At 36.6% G+C, this 16,749-nt stretch overlaps 1 protein-coding gene across 6 annotated transcripts in view; it reads left to right on the top strand.

The window, feature by feature from the left end:
- LOC127544845 (adhesion G protein-coupled receptor E3-like) overlaps positions 1–16,749 on the top strand; it is a 214,069-nt gene that overhangs the window by 32,927 nt on the left and 164,393 nt on the right. For 4 of the 6 annotated variants that reach the window (XM_051971711.1, XM_051971707.1, XM_051971706.1 and 1 more), the window contains exons 4-7: positions 11,004–11,062; positions 11,729–11,830; positions 14,065–14,230; positions 15,770–15,889. In XM_051971711.1, coding sequence (XP_051827671.1) covers positions 11,004–11,062; positions 11,729–11,830; positions 14,065–14,230; positions 15,770–15,889 — 447 coding nt within the window. The remainder of the gene's footprint in view (positions 1–11,003; positions 11,063–11,728; positions 11,831–14,064; positions 14,231–15,769; positions 15,890–16,749) is intronic. The other 2 variants (XM_051971709.1, XM_051971708.1) reach the window with 2 other exon arrangements.

Raw genomic sequence — 16,749 nt, 5'->3', positions numbered from 1 at the left:
TTGGAGCCACGGGTTCTATGGAGCAGAACATGGGCAGCACTAGCTAAATGCCCTGAAACCTTGAGACCCCGTGAGCACTTGAGGCGGCCACATGCCAGGCTGATAAGAAGGGCGGTTACTTCAGAATAGGAGTCCTGGGTCTGAGGCACTGGCAGTGCCCACTCCGGGAGCATGGAGAGGTCCCTGCCCCCTCAGAGCTCAGGGAGCTCATCTACAGAACCCCCGGCCCGCCTGCCGAAAGTGCGGCAAAGAAAGGCTCTGTAAACCTTAAGGTGCCACAGAAATGGGCCGTTGTCATTATCCTTCCTGGCTGATTTCCCTTTGCCACAGGGAGCCCACCCATTGGCCTTCTTCCTTAATTCTTCTCTAACATTGAGCATTTTGGACCACCTTCCTGACTTCTCTCACCTCTCCATATCATCCCAGGCCATCTTTATCATGCATTTCCTTGGGGACCTTGTGCCTCCTGTTTTTGGAGCTCCCCATTGGTTATTAGATACAGGAGCTTACACCACCATAGGCTTCTTTAGTGCCCTCTGTGAGGTCCTTAATTATGTTCTGATTCTCACAGATGTTAACACCAATTGATTTAACATCAATACTAGTATTGAAAATATAGACCTTTATTCACCAGGAGAAATTAGGAATATTAGAAAAGATTGGTAAGCTCTTGAACTCCAGATCAAAATTACCCTTCCAGTTCTCACCTCCAGTGCATCGTGCCTCCTAGATCCATGCTCTTCTCTTGTTCCTTTCTTTCTGGGAAAGAGATGGCTCCTTTACTTGCCAAGACCAGCCCCTTTACTTATACCCTCTATCTTATTCTTTCTCATCTCTTTAGGAGCTGGCCCTGGAGACCATTATCTAATCCTCTGCCTCCAAATCATCAACTTCTCCTTAGCCACTGGCTTTTTCCTGGATGTCTATAAACACCCTAATTTCCCTTATCCTTAGAAATCCCTCCCTTAACTCTTGGTGACCATCCCATATCATTTCTTCCTTTAACTATCAGAGTCCTAAAAAGAGTTGTCTGTACTTATATGTCAGCAGGAATATGCCAGATACAATTCAGAGATAAGGCTTGATTCTGTTCCTGAACCCACTCCCTTCTATTACATTATTAATCTTTGTTCTTTATTATTTCTTTGAATGTCAGTCTTTTCCTTTTTCTTTTCTTTTTTCAATCAAAAAGCATGTCTTTTCTCTTCCTTCCAGCCCCTTGGAAATAAAAAAGAAAATGCCTATATCAAATAGAATTCTATAGTCAGATGAAACAAATTCCTACATGGGCCATGTATAAAAATGTATGCTTCATTTCTTTTTTTTTCTTTCATTTTCTCATGTTGCAGATGTTGATGAATGTGGAGGACTCAGACTAGTCACATGTGGCCCAAATGCAAAGTGTGTTAATACCCTGGGAAGTTTCTATTGTATCTGCATTGATGGATACATACTTCCTTCTGGGAAGAAGGAGTTCCAAAATCTCACTCTGAACAATTGTGCAGGCAGGTATTCTTTGTATTCTTTGAATAGCTTGGGAATCAATAAGGAGCTCTTTCTGCTGAGGCTGAAAGCAGAGAAGTCTTTTCCTGCATGAAAGTGCCCTTTACCTGCTCATAGGGGCCACCGCTGACCTTCCCTTTCCCCTCGCTGACTCTGGCTCTCTCTGTTCAGTGTCCTTAGCTCCTCCCTACCTGGGCCACCCCTAAATTCTGTCCTTTTCCCTATTCTGTTCATTCCAGCTCAGACCCTCTTAGGAAACCCCTTCCAAGTGCTTTGCTCAGACCCTGGCTCAGGGCTGGGAGATTCAATTCCCTTTCCAAACTGTTGCCCAAAAGAAGGACTGAGCACAGGGCTCTGACTTGCCTGGCAATGCTGCCTCCTTTGACCCAATATTGATGAGACAGAGGGAGGAGGAATATTTGGAGGGGACTAGACAGTGACTTCTCCACCCAGGCCCTGCCAACTGTGCTCTTAGAGGGAGGTGCCTGAGGCACTGAGAGCCTGGGGACCCTGGGGACTCCTGGAGCTAGTGTGGGGCTGAAGGGAAACTGGAACCCAGATCTTCTTCACTCTGAACTCAATTCTCTGTGCCCTCTACCACGTTCCCTCTCCTATTCCATAGCCTTTATCTTCCCCCTGTCCCTATGACATGGGCCATCTTGCTTTTTTCTTGTGTCCTTTCTCTCCCCACCTCCATCTTCTCCATCTGGATAGGGCTTCCTCTTGATGCAACCTCCCAGAGTCTGATGGGAGGAAGGATTCTCCAAATTAATAATTTGATTTCCATGGCCCTTACAATTTACAAAGCTCTCCTTTATTTTTGAATTTACTTCCCATTTACACTGTATGGATCTTCTTTGTACACAATTGTTAGCCTGTGAGTATGTGTTCCAGTGCAGAGATTGAATGTTTGTCTTTCTCTGTACCCCCAGTGTGTCTAGCACAGTGCCTGGCTCATAGGAAATGCCTGATAAATGCTTGTGGACAGACTAAGTGAGAGAGATACTATAGATATTTGTGATCCTCTGATGAAGAGAGTGAGGGTCCAAAAGGTGCAGAAGCCTGCTTCTGTTTATCACTTCTTTCCTGAGTGCCAGGTCCTCTCCCAGACCCAAGCCTCCCAGTCAGCCAAACCCTCAATCTCTCTAGTTGCCATCTGCCATATTTCTCTTTCCCACCCATACAAATATTTAAGGGAGATGAAATGTATCCATTTCTTGGAAGAAATGTATTGCAAGTTGTGTCTGGAAAGTGCTTTCCTCCTGACAATGGCCTTTGGGGTAGAAATCAAAGAAATCAGGAATACGGAGAAAGCAGAGGTCTTAGCCACTATCTAATCCAATTTCTTTCCTTGGACAGATCAGGAAACTGATAGTCTCCTAGCTAGTTATTTTTGAACCACATCTTGATGCAGCATCAGAGGGACATAGAAGCTTATATGACTGAAATGATCAACAATGAACAATAACAAAAAGATGGCAGATGTACTGGAGGCAGCTTTTAAAGTCAACTTTAAATGAGTTGTTTAAATGGGTAAATGTCTTTGATCCTCACACTAAATCAGAACCAAGGTTTACTGAAAAGTCTAAGCCAACCTCTAAACACCAGTCAGTGACCTGCTCTTTGTTCAATAACCTTAAGTGAAGCGGAACCCATCACTTTCTGATATTGCCCATTCTCCTTTGGCAGTCTCTATAATTAAAGGATCAATAATTTAAAGCTAGGAGGAATTTTGGAGGTTATATCGTCCAGCCTGCTTATTTTAAAGATAATAAAGCTAGTCCCCAATAAATTAAAAGACTTGTCCAGGCTGACACAAGTAGCAAGTAACAGGGATAAAATTCAAACCAAGATTTCCAGCAGCTCAGTGGCATAGTGGATAAAGTGCTGGACCTGCCAAGTCACTTAATGTCTATTTTCCTCACTTTCCTCCATTGTAAAATGGGAATAATAATAGCATTTATATCCCAATGTTGTCAAATGAGATAATGAGATAATGTTTTAAAAGTGTACACAGCAGGTACTTAATCAATATTGGTTTCCATCAACTTTTAATCCATTGATCTTTTCACTGTACTATATTATTTCTCAAAACTCTTAGGATATGTTTAGGATATGTCAGACTTAAAACCATTTCCTTTCAATTCCCAGCCAGTACTTCTAACTCTATCTTCTGAAGACAAGTAGATCTATCACTGATGGGTCAGCCCTTTGATTATTTGTATCCATGCCTCCTCTCCCTACCAGTCTTCTCCACCAGAATAAACATTTCCAACTCTTTCAAGAGATCATCATCTGACATCTGATATGTTTTATCACCCTAGTTTTCCTCCTCTGGATGATCTTTGGGTTGTCAGCGACCTTTTTAAAAATGTGACCCCTAAATAGGCAGCTAGGTGACTCAGTGGATAGAGTGCTGGTTCTGGAGATCTAAGTTCATATGTGGACTCCAGATACTTACTAGCCATGTGACTCTGGGCATTTTGCTTAACTCTGGTTGCTTCAGTTTTCTCATCTGTAAAAGGAGCTGAAAAAGGAAATGGCAAACCACTCCAGTATTTTTGCCAAAACCCCAAATGAGGTCATGAAGAATTTTATATGACTGAAATGATCAACAATGAACAACAACAAAAAGATGGCAGGTGTACTGGAAGCAGCTTTTAAGTGGCTTTTAAAGTCAACTTTAAATATTCAGTATGAGCATTTACACCTCGGAACTTTGTAGTCACCCCACAACTCAGGCCTTGATTTTTTGTTTTGTTGATTGTTTAGACTTAAAAAACTATTAATAATACAGACTAGATTTTTTAAATGTGTGCCTGCATTCCCTTCTTCACCTCTTGGTTGTTAAATTCTTAACCCATATGCCCTTGTATTGCTTTATGAACATTGCTGGGAGTGCAGTAGATATCTCAACTGGATCAATCAACATTTACTAAGTACCTACTATGTGCCAGTTAATGTGCTAGGAGGTGGGGATATAAAAAGAGGCAAAAACATAATCCCTTCCCTCAAGAAGTTTACAGTCTATTGTGGGAGACAACATGCAAATAAGTATATACAAACCAAGCTATATACAGAATAAATAGAAATAATTATCAGAGGGTAGGTACTAGAATTAATTTTCCAATAAAAGATGGGATTTTAGTTGAGACTTTCTCTGATTCCATGTGTACACACAATTATTGGAATCAGCATTGAGGTTGAAAGAACTAGTCACCTTCCATAAATTCTTATCAATTTTGATAATCTGTTGGGTTGGATACACTGGGATCAGAAATAGACATTTGGAAGGGATCTCAGAAGTCATCACTTTACTAGTATTTTTGCATGGATATTCATTAAGGAAATCGATTTGCTCTCCCTGGTTTAATTATCAAACCATATTTGAGTCATAAAAATTGGTATGGTAGAATTTGGTAGGACTCCTTTTTTTTTTTTTCAAATAGTTTGTATATTGTTAGGATTAACTGTTCCTTAAATGTTTGGTAGAATTCACTTATAAAACCATCTGATCCTAGAGATATTCTTTTAGGAAGCTCATCCGTGACTTGTTCAATTTCTTTTTTCTAAGATAGATATTCTATTTCTTCCAACTAATTTGGGCAGTTTATATATTTTAAATCATTCATCCATTTAACTTAGTTTGTGTTTTACTGGCATATAACTAGGCAAACTAATATAGCTGCTTTAATTTAATCTTCATTGGTAGTACATTTCATCTTGACACTAGTAGTTTGGTTTTCCGTTTAAAAATCAAATTAAAATGATTTATCTATTGTTTTTCTTTTTCATAAAATCAGTTTACATTTTTATTTATTAGTTTGATGGTTTTTACTTTCAATTTTATTAATCTTTCTTTTGAATTTTAAGATTTTCCTAGGAGGATAAATGAGAAGTTAGATCAGGAGAATTATTATTAGTGATTATAATTATTACTAGTTCTTCTAATAGGTTGATAGAAGGAGGCTGGGCTAGGTTGGCTAGGCTTGCTAATAACCATCAGGCGCATATAAGTGAAAGAACTATTTGGAGGCCTCCAGTTAGGATTAAGATTCGGCTGTGGATGCATTCTTAGTTGGTGTTAGCTAGGCAGAATAGTATTGAGAAAGTGAGTCCATGGGCAATTATTAATACTGTGGCTCTTTTGGTGTTTAAATTAGGAATTTTAAATTTGTTATTTTTCTGGATTTTTTTAGCTGCATTCATTGATCTCTTCTGACTTTCTTTCATTGATGTGTGCATTTAGAAATATAAAATTTTCCCCAACCTCCTACTTTGGATGCAGCCCATAAATTTTGGAATGTTGTCTCATTGTTTTCATCCTCTTTAATGAAATTATTGATTTTTTCCCTATGATTTGCTCTTTGATTCCATTAATTCATTAGGATCAGATTATTACTTTTTATTAATTTGTAATCTATGCTTCTATGGAACTTTGTTGAATTTAATTTTTATTACATTAAATTCCCAAAGACTTCATTGAATATTTCTGATTTTCTACATTTGTGAAGTTTTTGTGCTAATACATGGCCATGTACTGTACAGCTGAAAGATGATAGATTCCTTTCTATTTCCAATCAATTTTCTCCAGATGTCTATCTTATCTAACTTTTCTAAAAGTCTCTTCATTTCCTTGACTCCTTTCTTATTTATTTTGTGATTAGATTTATCTACTATTCAGAGGGGAAATTTGAGTTTCTCTACTAGTATAGTTTGTTTGTTTGTTTCCTCCTGTAATTCATTTCACTTTTCCTTTAAGAATTTGGATGCTCTGCCATTTGTTACATGTATATTTATCATTAATGTTACTTCTTTGTCTCTCCTTTTAAACAAAATATAGTTTCCTTGAATATCTCTTTTAATTGAATTTATTTTTGCTTTCACTTTCTCTCAGTAGTACAATTTTTCCCCTTTTTAATAGTATTTTTTTTTCAATTACATGTAAAGATAATTCTTAACATTTGTTTTTAAAATTTTGACTTCCAAATTCTCTCCCTCTCTCTTTTATCTCTTTCCTGCCCAAGATGGCAACCAGTTTGATATGGATTATTTATATGCAATCATGGAAAACATATTTCCATATTAGTCATATTGTGCAAGAGAAAACAGACTAAAAGGAAAAAAAGCGTGAAAAAGATAAAGAAAGTGAAAATAGTGTGCTCTAACCTGCATTCAGAGTTTATTGGTTCTTTCTCTAAATGTGAATAGCATTTTTCATTATTGACTCCTCTGGAACTGTCTTAGGTCATTGTATTGCAAAGAAGAGGTGTCATTCATTGAACAATGTTGCTGTTGCTGTGCACAATGTTTCTTGATTCTACTCTCTTTACTTTGCATCAGTTTGTTAATCTTTCCATTTTTTTCTGAACTTCACCTGGTCATCATCTCTTATAGCATAGTAGTATTCCATTACATTTATATACCACAACTTGTTCAGCCATTCTCCAGCTGAGGGGTATCCCCACAACTTTTAATTCTTTGCCACTAAAAACCAACAACTCTGCTCCAAATGTTTTTATGCATGCAGATCTTTTTCCCCTTTTTATGATCTTGTTGGAATACAGAAGTAGTAGTGGAATTGATGGATCAAAAGGTACACACAGTTTCATTTCTTTCAGGGCATAGTTCCAAATCACTCTCAAGAATGATTGGATCAGTTCATAACTCCATTAATAGTACATTCTTCACCACCAGAAAAGAATTACTATATATATTTTTGTACATATATATTCTTTTCCTTTGTATTTTTATGTCTTTTCAGATATAGACTTAGTAATAGTATTAAGTTATAAATGATTTCCATACTTTTATCCAATTAATCTCCATGTTTTCATTGAATTTGCCTAAGAATTGTTGCAATTCTATTTTAATTATTTTGAGAGCTGAAACTCTACAAAGACTTTTTGGAATGCTGTGTGTGTATGTGTGTATACATTAGAGATATATGTGTGTATATGATATGTATGTATATACATGTTATGTATGTGTGTATATGTGTGCATACATATGTGTGTGTGTATCTAACACATCCTTCATTCAATGTTGTATTTAAAAAAGACTTCAGTAATCAGAAAGTTATACCTTTTTAAATAACAGAGAACTGAGGTCTATAGAAGAAAAGACAGTTTTCTTATGATCACCAAGAAAACTCTTGGCTGCTTTGGAATTGTAATACAGTTAAGTACATCTGGCTGCATCCTATTTCATAGTTCTCAGGTCGGGTGTGAACTAAATACTATTTCTTTTTCATTAGAATGGAGCCAGATGTCCAAGACTTTAAACTGGTTCTGCGTTTCCTACTTTGGAAAACAAAGTTACCAAATGGTGAGCTTTTCAAAACACATTTCAAGCCATTCCTGTCCATTCTTCTAGTGCTCCAAAGATTAATCAGTTTGTAAAAACTCAATTTTCTGATCATGGTCAATTCAGTGCCTCTAAACTGAAACTGCTCTTAAGTTTGGGGTATATTTTCTGCTTGTCTCTGATTAATCCTGATTGTTTAATCCAAACTGAGGATATAATGCCACCAAATCTTTTTCAGAAGAGGCCTATGACAAAAATCCCATAGATTCTTTGCCTCCTCTTTTGGAGGGTCCAATGAACTTTTCATCTTCTTTGTAAATATCTTTATTCCAATGCAAAACTATACTAAAAATGGGAAGAACATTATTTTCTCTTTTACTTAGCAATAATCCTGGCTTTCCCCATATGCATACAACAATCTATCCTAAAATCTTTTCAGACTTTGAACTCCCATGTGTATATATAATTCTACTCAGATGATGAGAAATCCTAAATAGAAGTTCAAAATCTTTTGATATCGTATGAAAGAAAGCATCATTAGGAAGAGCAATTAGATATAAACACAGTAATGTTTGCATTAAGGGGAAAGAGAGTTCTCCCTTCTGTTGGAGGAAAGAAGGTAAGCCTCTTGGAAGAGACAGATTTCTTTTTAGGTTATACATGTACAGTCTTTTTTTTTTTTTTTTGCGTATTTCCATATGGAGTCAGGTTAGGAGAGAAAAATCAGAAGAAAAGGGGAAAACCATGAAAAAGAAAGAAAAAAAAAGGTGAAGCATCCATAAATCTTTCTCAGGATGAGGATGAGTTTTCCATCCAAAAATTATTGGGATTGCCTTGGATTACTGAATTGCTGAGAAGAACCAAGTCATTCATAGTTGATCATCATACAGTTTTGTTGCTGTGTACAGTGTTTTCCTGGTTCATATAAATCTTTCCAGGCTTTTATAAAATCAGTCTGTTCATCATTTTTTATGGAACAATAATAATATTACATTACTTTCATATACCACAACTTGTTTGTCCATTTCCCCAACTGATGGACATCTACTTATTTTCCAATTCTTTGTACCATAAAAAGAGATGTTACAAACATTTTTGCACAAGCAGATCCGTTTCCCTCTTTTATGATGTAAGAAACAGAGTCATCCACTTTTGGCTATTAAATAACCCAGGTATAAAGAAATGCAATCTCTTTCTTTAAATTCTACAAACATTTATATCTCTTCTATTCTGTATCAAGCACTGTGTTAGTTACTAGGTATATAAAAACAAAAATGAACCAGTCTTTGACTTAAGGAAGACTGCAATCTTCTGGGAATGAGATCAATGGTTATTTGGACAAGGGTTGAGGGCTGGAGAGGGGAGAGAAACAGAATGTTACTTTTACAAAGTTAAGTAAATCAAAAGGATAGACTACAAATAACTGTAAGTAGTTGGGGGTAGAAGAAAGGAATCAGAAAAGATCTCATGTGGGAGCCCTCACAGCTCTTTTTTTGTTGTTGTTGTTTTAAAATGCTAAGGTTTCCATGATATAGAAGAAAGAAGGAAAGGTGTTTCAGCCATGTGGTGATGTGGAGTGGGGATGCAGTAGGGTTGGCCACTAAACTAACAATATAACAAGATATGAACACAATGTTTAAGACATCCATACACATGAAAGTTTCTCACCTGAGTTCTTGAGCACGTGAGCTAGTGCCTCTGGCACCTGCACAGCAGCCCCCATGGGCAGAGAATTCTGCATATAGCCAACTGTGTAGCTTATACTCCCTAGACAGAGATTTTATTTTCTTAGAGTTATCACTGTTTCCACTATCTTGAAAGGACAGCTTCAGAAAAAGCATAACTAGAAAGAACTTAATCAACGGAGCATTACTTTTTGGTACCTGCCGTGGCAAAGGCTAGATTCCATTTTACATCACCCAATTATTTAGATGAAAAGTTAAAATCTCTGTACATTATGTGTAAAAGTCACATATACAAAATGAAACATATTTTGAAAAAATTAGAAATTGGCCTTTTTATTTGTCATCTTAGTACTTGGCCCAGACAGACTAGCCCACAAAAGATAGATCCTTACATGGTTATTTACATACTGCTGGATAAAATGACACTTTTCCCTGCATTCACAGATAATCACTTAAGTGGCCAAGGGATAGGGAGCAAGAGAGGCCTTGAATTTTTGGATGCTTACCCAGAAGAAGTCATGGATTTACTGTGCACTCACACCTTATATAGCATTCTCTAGTTAAGAAGCCATCTCATGACCAGTCTCGGTCCTGGCAAGAAGCTGGCAAACGGGATGTTGAGACATTGTCCTGAAATGTTATATCTTCTCCTCCTCATGCTGCTTCCCATACCCACTTTTGCTATATATATTAATGAATATGCAGCTCTGGTTACTATGGATTTTATACCAAACTTGTGAGAAAGTTACTACTCCAGCTACTATCTCTAGATAGGAGCTGGATAGAAGAATTCAGTCAGAAATTCTAATGTGAACACTTGAAGGGTAAGAATCTCCCTGCCTTCCTTTCAGCTTTGGCTATTTCTGCTGTCTCTGGGAATGCAAACAGGACCACATTCCATGCAGCAATTTTATCAAGTGTCCCTTTCCCTCACATATCTCAAGGTTTTGACCCAACTCAAGCCCTGTCTATGTAATATAATTCAATTCAAGTGAACAAAAGTAGGTTCTTTCATGGTCAGCTGCATAATGTAATCAAAAGAACATTTTCTAATATCTCACATTCACAGACAACTCATGTAAATGGCTGATGATCTAAGGAGAACTCCATTTTCAACCAGTAATTGAATACCAGGAATTACACAATAAGTGTGAAAAGGATTCATACACAAAACGCATGACCAGAAAAATGTATGATATAATATCAGCCAAAATTTAGACCTTGATGGATAGACTCATGGAATGTTATGGTGGAAATGGACCTCCCTGTGTTCTAGTTCAAACCTATCTTATTTACAAAATCCCTCTCTCATCTTCATTCTCTCTTTTCCTTTCTCTGTCTTTTACAATTTGTTTTCGAAAAGACAGTTTCAGTTCCTTCTTAAATGCCTGGCCTAATAGGAATCTGAGAAGGAAGTGAGGGAGAAATTCCCTTTGTTTAGGTCAATGCAATCATTTCTTCCATTGAATAGTACATCTTCCCCAAATGTTTTTCTTGTTTCCATCCTAGATATTTCCTGGTGTTCTAAACTTGACAACGATACATTTTCAAGAAATTGTCCCAAACAAGTGAGTTTATATCATTATATAAATGTGTTTCTTGTGTACAGGGGAAATTTATAGAAATAATCTTCAAATATATGTAAATAATTATTTTAAAAGTTTTATTAAAAACTTAATATTGAACATCAATACAACCAAGTTAGTTATAGATGAGCTATATATTAACATATAATACAATATAATATGTAACATAATAGTGTATGATATATAATATATATAACATAAACTTATTTACTAAATATGTCATTTCAATGAATTCATTTGAATACATAAAATAATATAACAAGTTGGCAGTCATTCCTTCCAAGACTTCATCTAGATTCTTTGCCTATTCATTTTCTTATATTATAGTCTGTGTGTGCACTATCCTCTTCTGGTGTGTGTGTGTGTGTGTGTATCTGTATGTGTTGCTTTGTCACCTTGATGTTTCTGGATGCTCTTCCCCTCTCTCTCTCTCTCTCTCTCTCTCTCTCTCTCTCTCTCTCTCTCTCTCTCTCTCTCTTGCTATTCCTCTCTTAACATACACTAAATTTCATTTGATTTCTTGGCTGCCATATCATATAAAACAAAGTAGTAGTCAATTAGCTGTTTGCACTTCTCAGATTGAATGTCTATATTTTAACACAACTGGATTTTAAAAAATGAAAAACATTTTTCCATGCTCTTTCTTAGCCAGGTGCTACCAACTTTCTAGATGGCCACAGAGAGATTTGCACTAGTTTACAGAATTTATCCTCTGCATGTCGAAATGGCACGGCTCCACTTACTTTAAAGGTTTGAAATCCTTTTATGGCATATAAAACTCTAAGAGACAAAATCTTGGGTGTGAAAAATCATTTTGTTAATTAGGTCAGCAAATAATCAATAAATTGAGGCCAGTGCTCTCCCTGGAGGCCAAAGACTCCAAGGAAGTTTTCAAGGCAGTTTTAAATTCCAGTCTGTCTTCTTGATAGCACATTATTGAGATCTCATACTGGGATCTCAGCAAGAGGCAAGTCTGACTGATGGATACTTGATGAGAATATGGGCTAAGAGCTCTCAACTCTTCCCAATCATTTCATTGTAGGGAAGATGGGGAACATGATATGGGAGTGAAGGGATGGTAGGAATGGAGGAGGGGAAGGAGAAGACAGGGTGATGTGAGGGTTTGAGGAGGGTTGGGGATGGAGGAATAAGAGCTACTCATGAGATTCAGCAGCCTCTGACCATCTGGGCCAAGGAATCACTTAATCAGGACCTACTTGGCCAAGTTTTTCCTTTGTTAGCCAGACCACACTAAACTTTTTCTTGAAAAAGCCAGGAGCAAGGATGACTATTGATAGTAAGTCAGAGGACCAGACCAGACCCTGAAAGGGAGTGGAATGTGATCACATTCCTCAGTTCAGTTCTTGGAAGCAATTTTTGGAAGGTTTTTTAAATGTGAACTAAATGAAAAAGTGGGGATTTTAAACAGAGAAGGAAATATTCTAAATTAACATTAATATCAAATGATATGGCATTCAAATTAATTTTCCTCACTTTTTCTTCTCATCTTGGAAGCACATTGTCTCCCCACTTGACAACAATAACAAGTTTTGAGGACCAGAAGTCCTTTTCAGCCACAGAGCTTGATGACCCTAACCTGAGGCTAAGATTGAGCATAGAGTGGGTGATGGAGGATGGCAGTTTTTCCAGAGGTCTCATTCTTGTGATCTTAATGTACTTTCATCTTCTTAGAACATTTGACCATGATGAGAAATGGCCCAACTCAGTGGGTGTGGAATTAAGGGATCTGGGTTCGAATGCTGGTTCTTCTTCATACTTATTATGTGACCATGAACATGTCACTCATCATTTCCAAACTTCAGCTCCTTACATATAAAATGGCCTATAAACCATCCCATGCTATTGTGAAGTAAAGGTTTTATAAACTTGAAAGTTCTCGAAAGTAAATTATTGTTATTGTTTTCAGAGAAGCCTCCAAGTGCATTGGAATTAACAATCCCATTCATTGCTTTTGAGAAAGAATAAAGAGAGTAGATGAGCCTCTTTTCCATGTTCAGTGGTCATGTTTCTTATGGGATGAGAAAATAGCAGGTTATGAATGAGACAAAAGCAAGAATATCACTCTCTTGTGTTAATTCATAGGATGACAGATTTGGAGGGAGAAAGACCATCTAGTACAACCCCTCCTAATCTTAGGAATGAAGAGGCATCATGAATGTATATATTATGGCCAAGGTCCAACTGATAGTAAACAACCAGGCTGTAATTGGAACCCAGAAACCTATGGATCCATATTGACTAAGCAAAGAGATCATAACTTTCTGAAGAGCAGTGGCTTCTGATTAATCTAAAGGCACCAGCCCAAACCTTGTTGCCGTGCATACCCTCTGTCAAGGGACCAGAGTACTTGTTTCTCAGAAGTGGACAGGGCATGTGTCTGGGGGACTCAGTCTCCATACAGAATGCATATCACAATGGAAACATCCTGGGCACAGTTCTAGCTCAGGAATGGCCTAGTTCTTTGGCATGGTCACTGTTTTTGTCCTTAAACTATTCCCCTTTATTGTGGCTTTCAAGAAATGACAATAACTTAAAAGAAAATTCTCAGAAATACAATGATAGAGCAGAAAGCATATTGTTCATGGCAGTAAGAGAGAGATAAATTCATGTCCCTATCCTTAACACATACTATCTGTGCAACCATGGACAAATAATTTTACCTCTCAGGCTTCTGTTTCCTCATGTATAAATGGGGATAAAATATAACCTTTAACTCAATAGGACTGGTGTGAGTGAGATAATATAGACAAAGTGCCCAAAAAGCCTTGAATAGCTATAGGAACATCAAGATTCATTATTTCTGGAACATGTTATGTTTATCAGCAAAAGGTTGAGAATTTGATTTTTCTCAGATTCACACTGTATTAGATCACTGTGAAAATATAACCATGATAGAACAGAGCAACCCAGAAACCTCAATCAGACTCACTAACATGGCATGCATCTTTTTTTCTTTACTACAGTATATTGCCAATCATTTTGACAATTTTCCAGCTCAGGTGAATAGAAGCAAAGAAGAAATAGCTCAGGTAGTGACCTTCTATCTTGAGACTGTACAGAAAGTTGCATATGAGTTGGCTCTCAATCTCCCTTCTGGAAATCAATCCTCAGCAGAGACGAAATCAATGGGTAAGACTGATCATGACATGGTTAACAGTTTGGATAATATTTGTGTCCTTTTAAAAATACTCAACTAGGGCCCTTGTGAAAATGTGCCTCATTCTATATCTGCATTATGAGTCCATCCACTCTTTGACAGAAAGTGGGTAGCAATTTTCAAAAGGGATCCTCTGGAATCATTGTTCATCTTAACTAATTCAGGATATTTCTCTTTACAGTGTTGGTGGTTTTGGATAAATTGTTCCTGGTTCTACTCACTTCACTTTGCATTAGTTCATACAAGTCCTCCAGTTTTCTCTGAAAACATCTTTCATTATTTCTTATATCGCAATAGCATTCCATTATATTTATATGTCGCAATTTGTTCAGTCATTCTTCAAATGATTAGTTTCCAGTCCTTTGCCACCACAAAAAAAGACTTACTGTAAATATTTTTGTATGTATGAGTTCTTTTCCTCTTTCTTTGGTCTCTTTGGGGTAGAACACTGGTCATGGTGTTTCTAGGTCAAAAGATAGGAAATTTGAAGATTTCTTTGTTATAATTGTTGGAAATATTTGAATATATGTGCTCATGCAGACAAGGCAGCTAAGATTTCAACCTGGTGGAAAGTCTTGAAATGTTTGGTATTCAAAATGTGACATTACTAGAGCCCCCTTGTAAATAATTTCACAGGAATTCAAAACTTTGTTGCCTATTCCAAAAGGAAATGTAAATTTGAAAGTAAAGGGAGACTCATTTCAAGTTTCTGTCTGTGCAGATAAACAGAATTATCTCCTTGAATATTACTGTTCACTTTCCTACTGTAGAAATTATCTTTAATAATGAGTTGCCTACAATTTATTTTCTTAGGAGCTAACATAATCTAGTGAATAAGATATTGAATCCAGAAATGACAGGAAGATCAAAGGATCTAGAGGTAGAAGAGGCCTCAAAGATTTTGTAGTATGAGCACTTCATTTTGCAGTCAAGGAAACTGAGGCTCAGGAAAGGTTCATAAATTTTCCAGAGTCATATAGGTAGTAAATAGTAGAATTTGAACTTAGGTCTATAATGCAATATAGGTCTATTAGCTCTATAATAATGCAAATTTGACATTATTTCCACTACACCATAATTCTGAGTTCCAGTCCATACTTTTTCTCTGAGTTTCCTATGAAATAGTGTAATGATCCTATGGACTACTCACCTGCTCTTAAATTTTTTTTCTCATGTGCAAAAAAAAGATGATGATGGTGGTGGTGGTGGTGATAAATCCATGTATATATTAAAGGACCTGATAAATCCTCAGCACTGACACATTGCCTGGAACATAATAATCACTTAATAAATCTTTATTGACTGATTGAACAACTTTCTATTTTAGATGTATTGATTCATCAAAATCTTCTTCTATCTGAACAAAATTGCTATTTCTCCATCACACAGGTTTTCATGTCTCTGCACCCAAAAGGCACTTGTGGTACTTTATGCTACAAGCAAATTTTGAGGAAGAGGCAATAAGTGGATGTAGGCATTAATTTTATATTTCCTTTTTTTCTTTTCAATAGCTATTACAACAATGACCATTGAGGGTTACTGTGACAAAAACAACTTAACATTCAAATTGAAGGCTGGAAATGAAGTGATGAATCTTAATTGCATCCTAATTGCTGAAAAAGACTCAAAAGGTACAGAAAACAAAATGCCATAATTAAAGCAAGACTTCTAGAATTTCTCATTACATTAAGCAGTTAGCTTCCAAGTCAGATTAATGAGGTTGTCTCACTAAGTTTGGAAGCTTATTATGGACGATCGGTGGTTGGGGAGAATGGAGGTAAGTTAGAGATGAACAGTTTCATCATTATGGGAGAAATTCTAGTGTGTAAAGTGCCTTCATCAATGTAGATCATCAATTCTATTGTAGTTTCTTATCTTTGAGAATTGCCTGGACACTGAATAGTTAAGTGACTTGTCCATAATTAGATAGCCTAGTCTTCTGGACTCTGAGGTTGAGTCTCTATCCATTATGCCATGCTTGATACTTGGATAAATTTCCCCTAATCATTGTCTATATAACTAAGGATTCCCTGAAGGGAATATGTGGCCAAAATATGTCTTCACTGTGTGCTATTATCCTGGACTGGCAACAAAATTAGAACATCTTTCTTTTTATAATTTCTATTATACTTCCTATATAAACAACTTATTGGGATTGTGAGCCTACTGAAATAATTTCTCAATAGAAGAGAATACTAACTAAATATAAGAGCTGTTCTGAAATGGAATGCATTGACATTGCAAAGCTGACTTTGAGTTCCCCATCACTGAAGGTCAGAAAGCAGAAGCTAAATGATGCTTATTGAGGATATTGTTGAGGGGATCTATGCTTGCAAGAATGGGAGGAAGTCAAACTGTGTTTCTGAAATCTCTTCCAACTCTAAAACTCAGTCCCATTATTGGACTGATTCAATGACCCCTTAAATTTGACCAGTATTTTTAAGACTTTCTTTTCAAAAATTCTTTTAAAAATTGTTTTTCTTCATTCCTT

This window comes from Antechinus flavipes, chromosome 1 (genome assembly GCF_016432865.1).
Source record: "Antechinus flavipes isolate AdamAnt ecotype Samford, QLD, Australia chromosome 1, AdamAnt_v2, whole genome shotgun sequence".
Classification (NCBI taxonomy): Eukaryota; Metazoa; Chordata; class Mammalia; order Dasyuromorphia; family Dasyuridae; genus Antechinus; species Antechinus flavipes.
The sequence above is the reverse complement of the archived record's forward strand: the minus strand, read 5'-3'. Positions and strand labels throughout refer to the sequence as shown.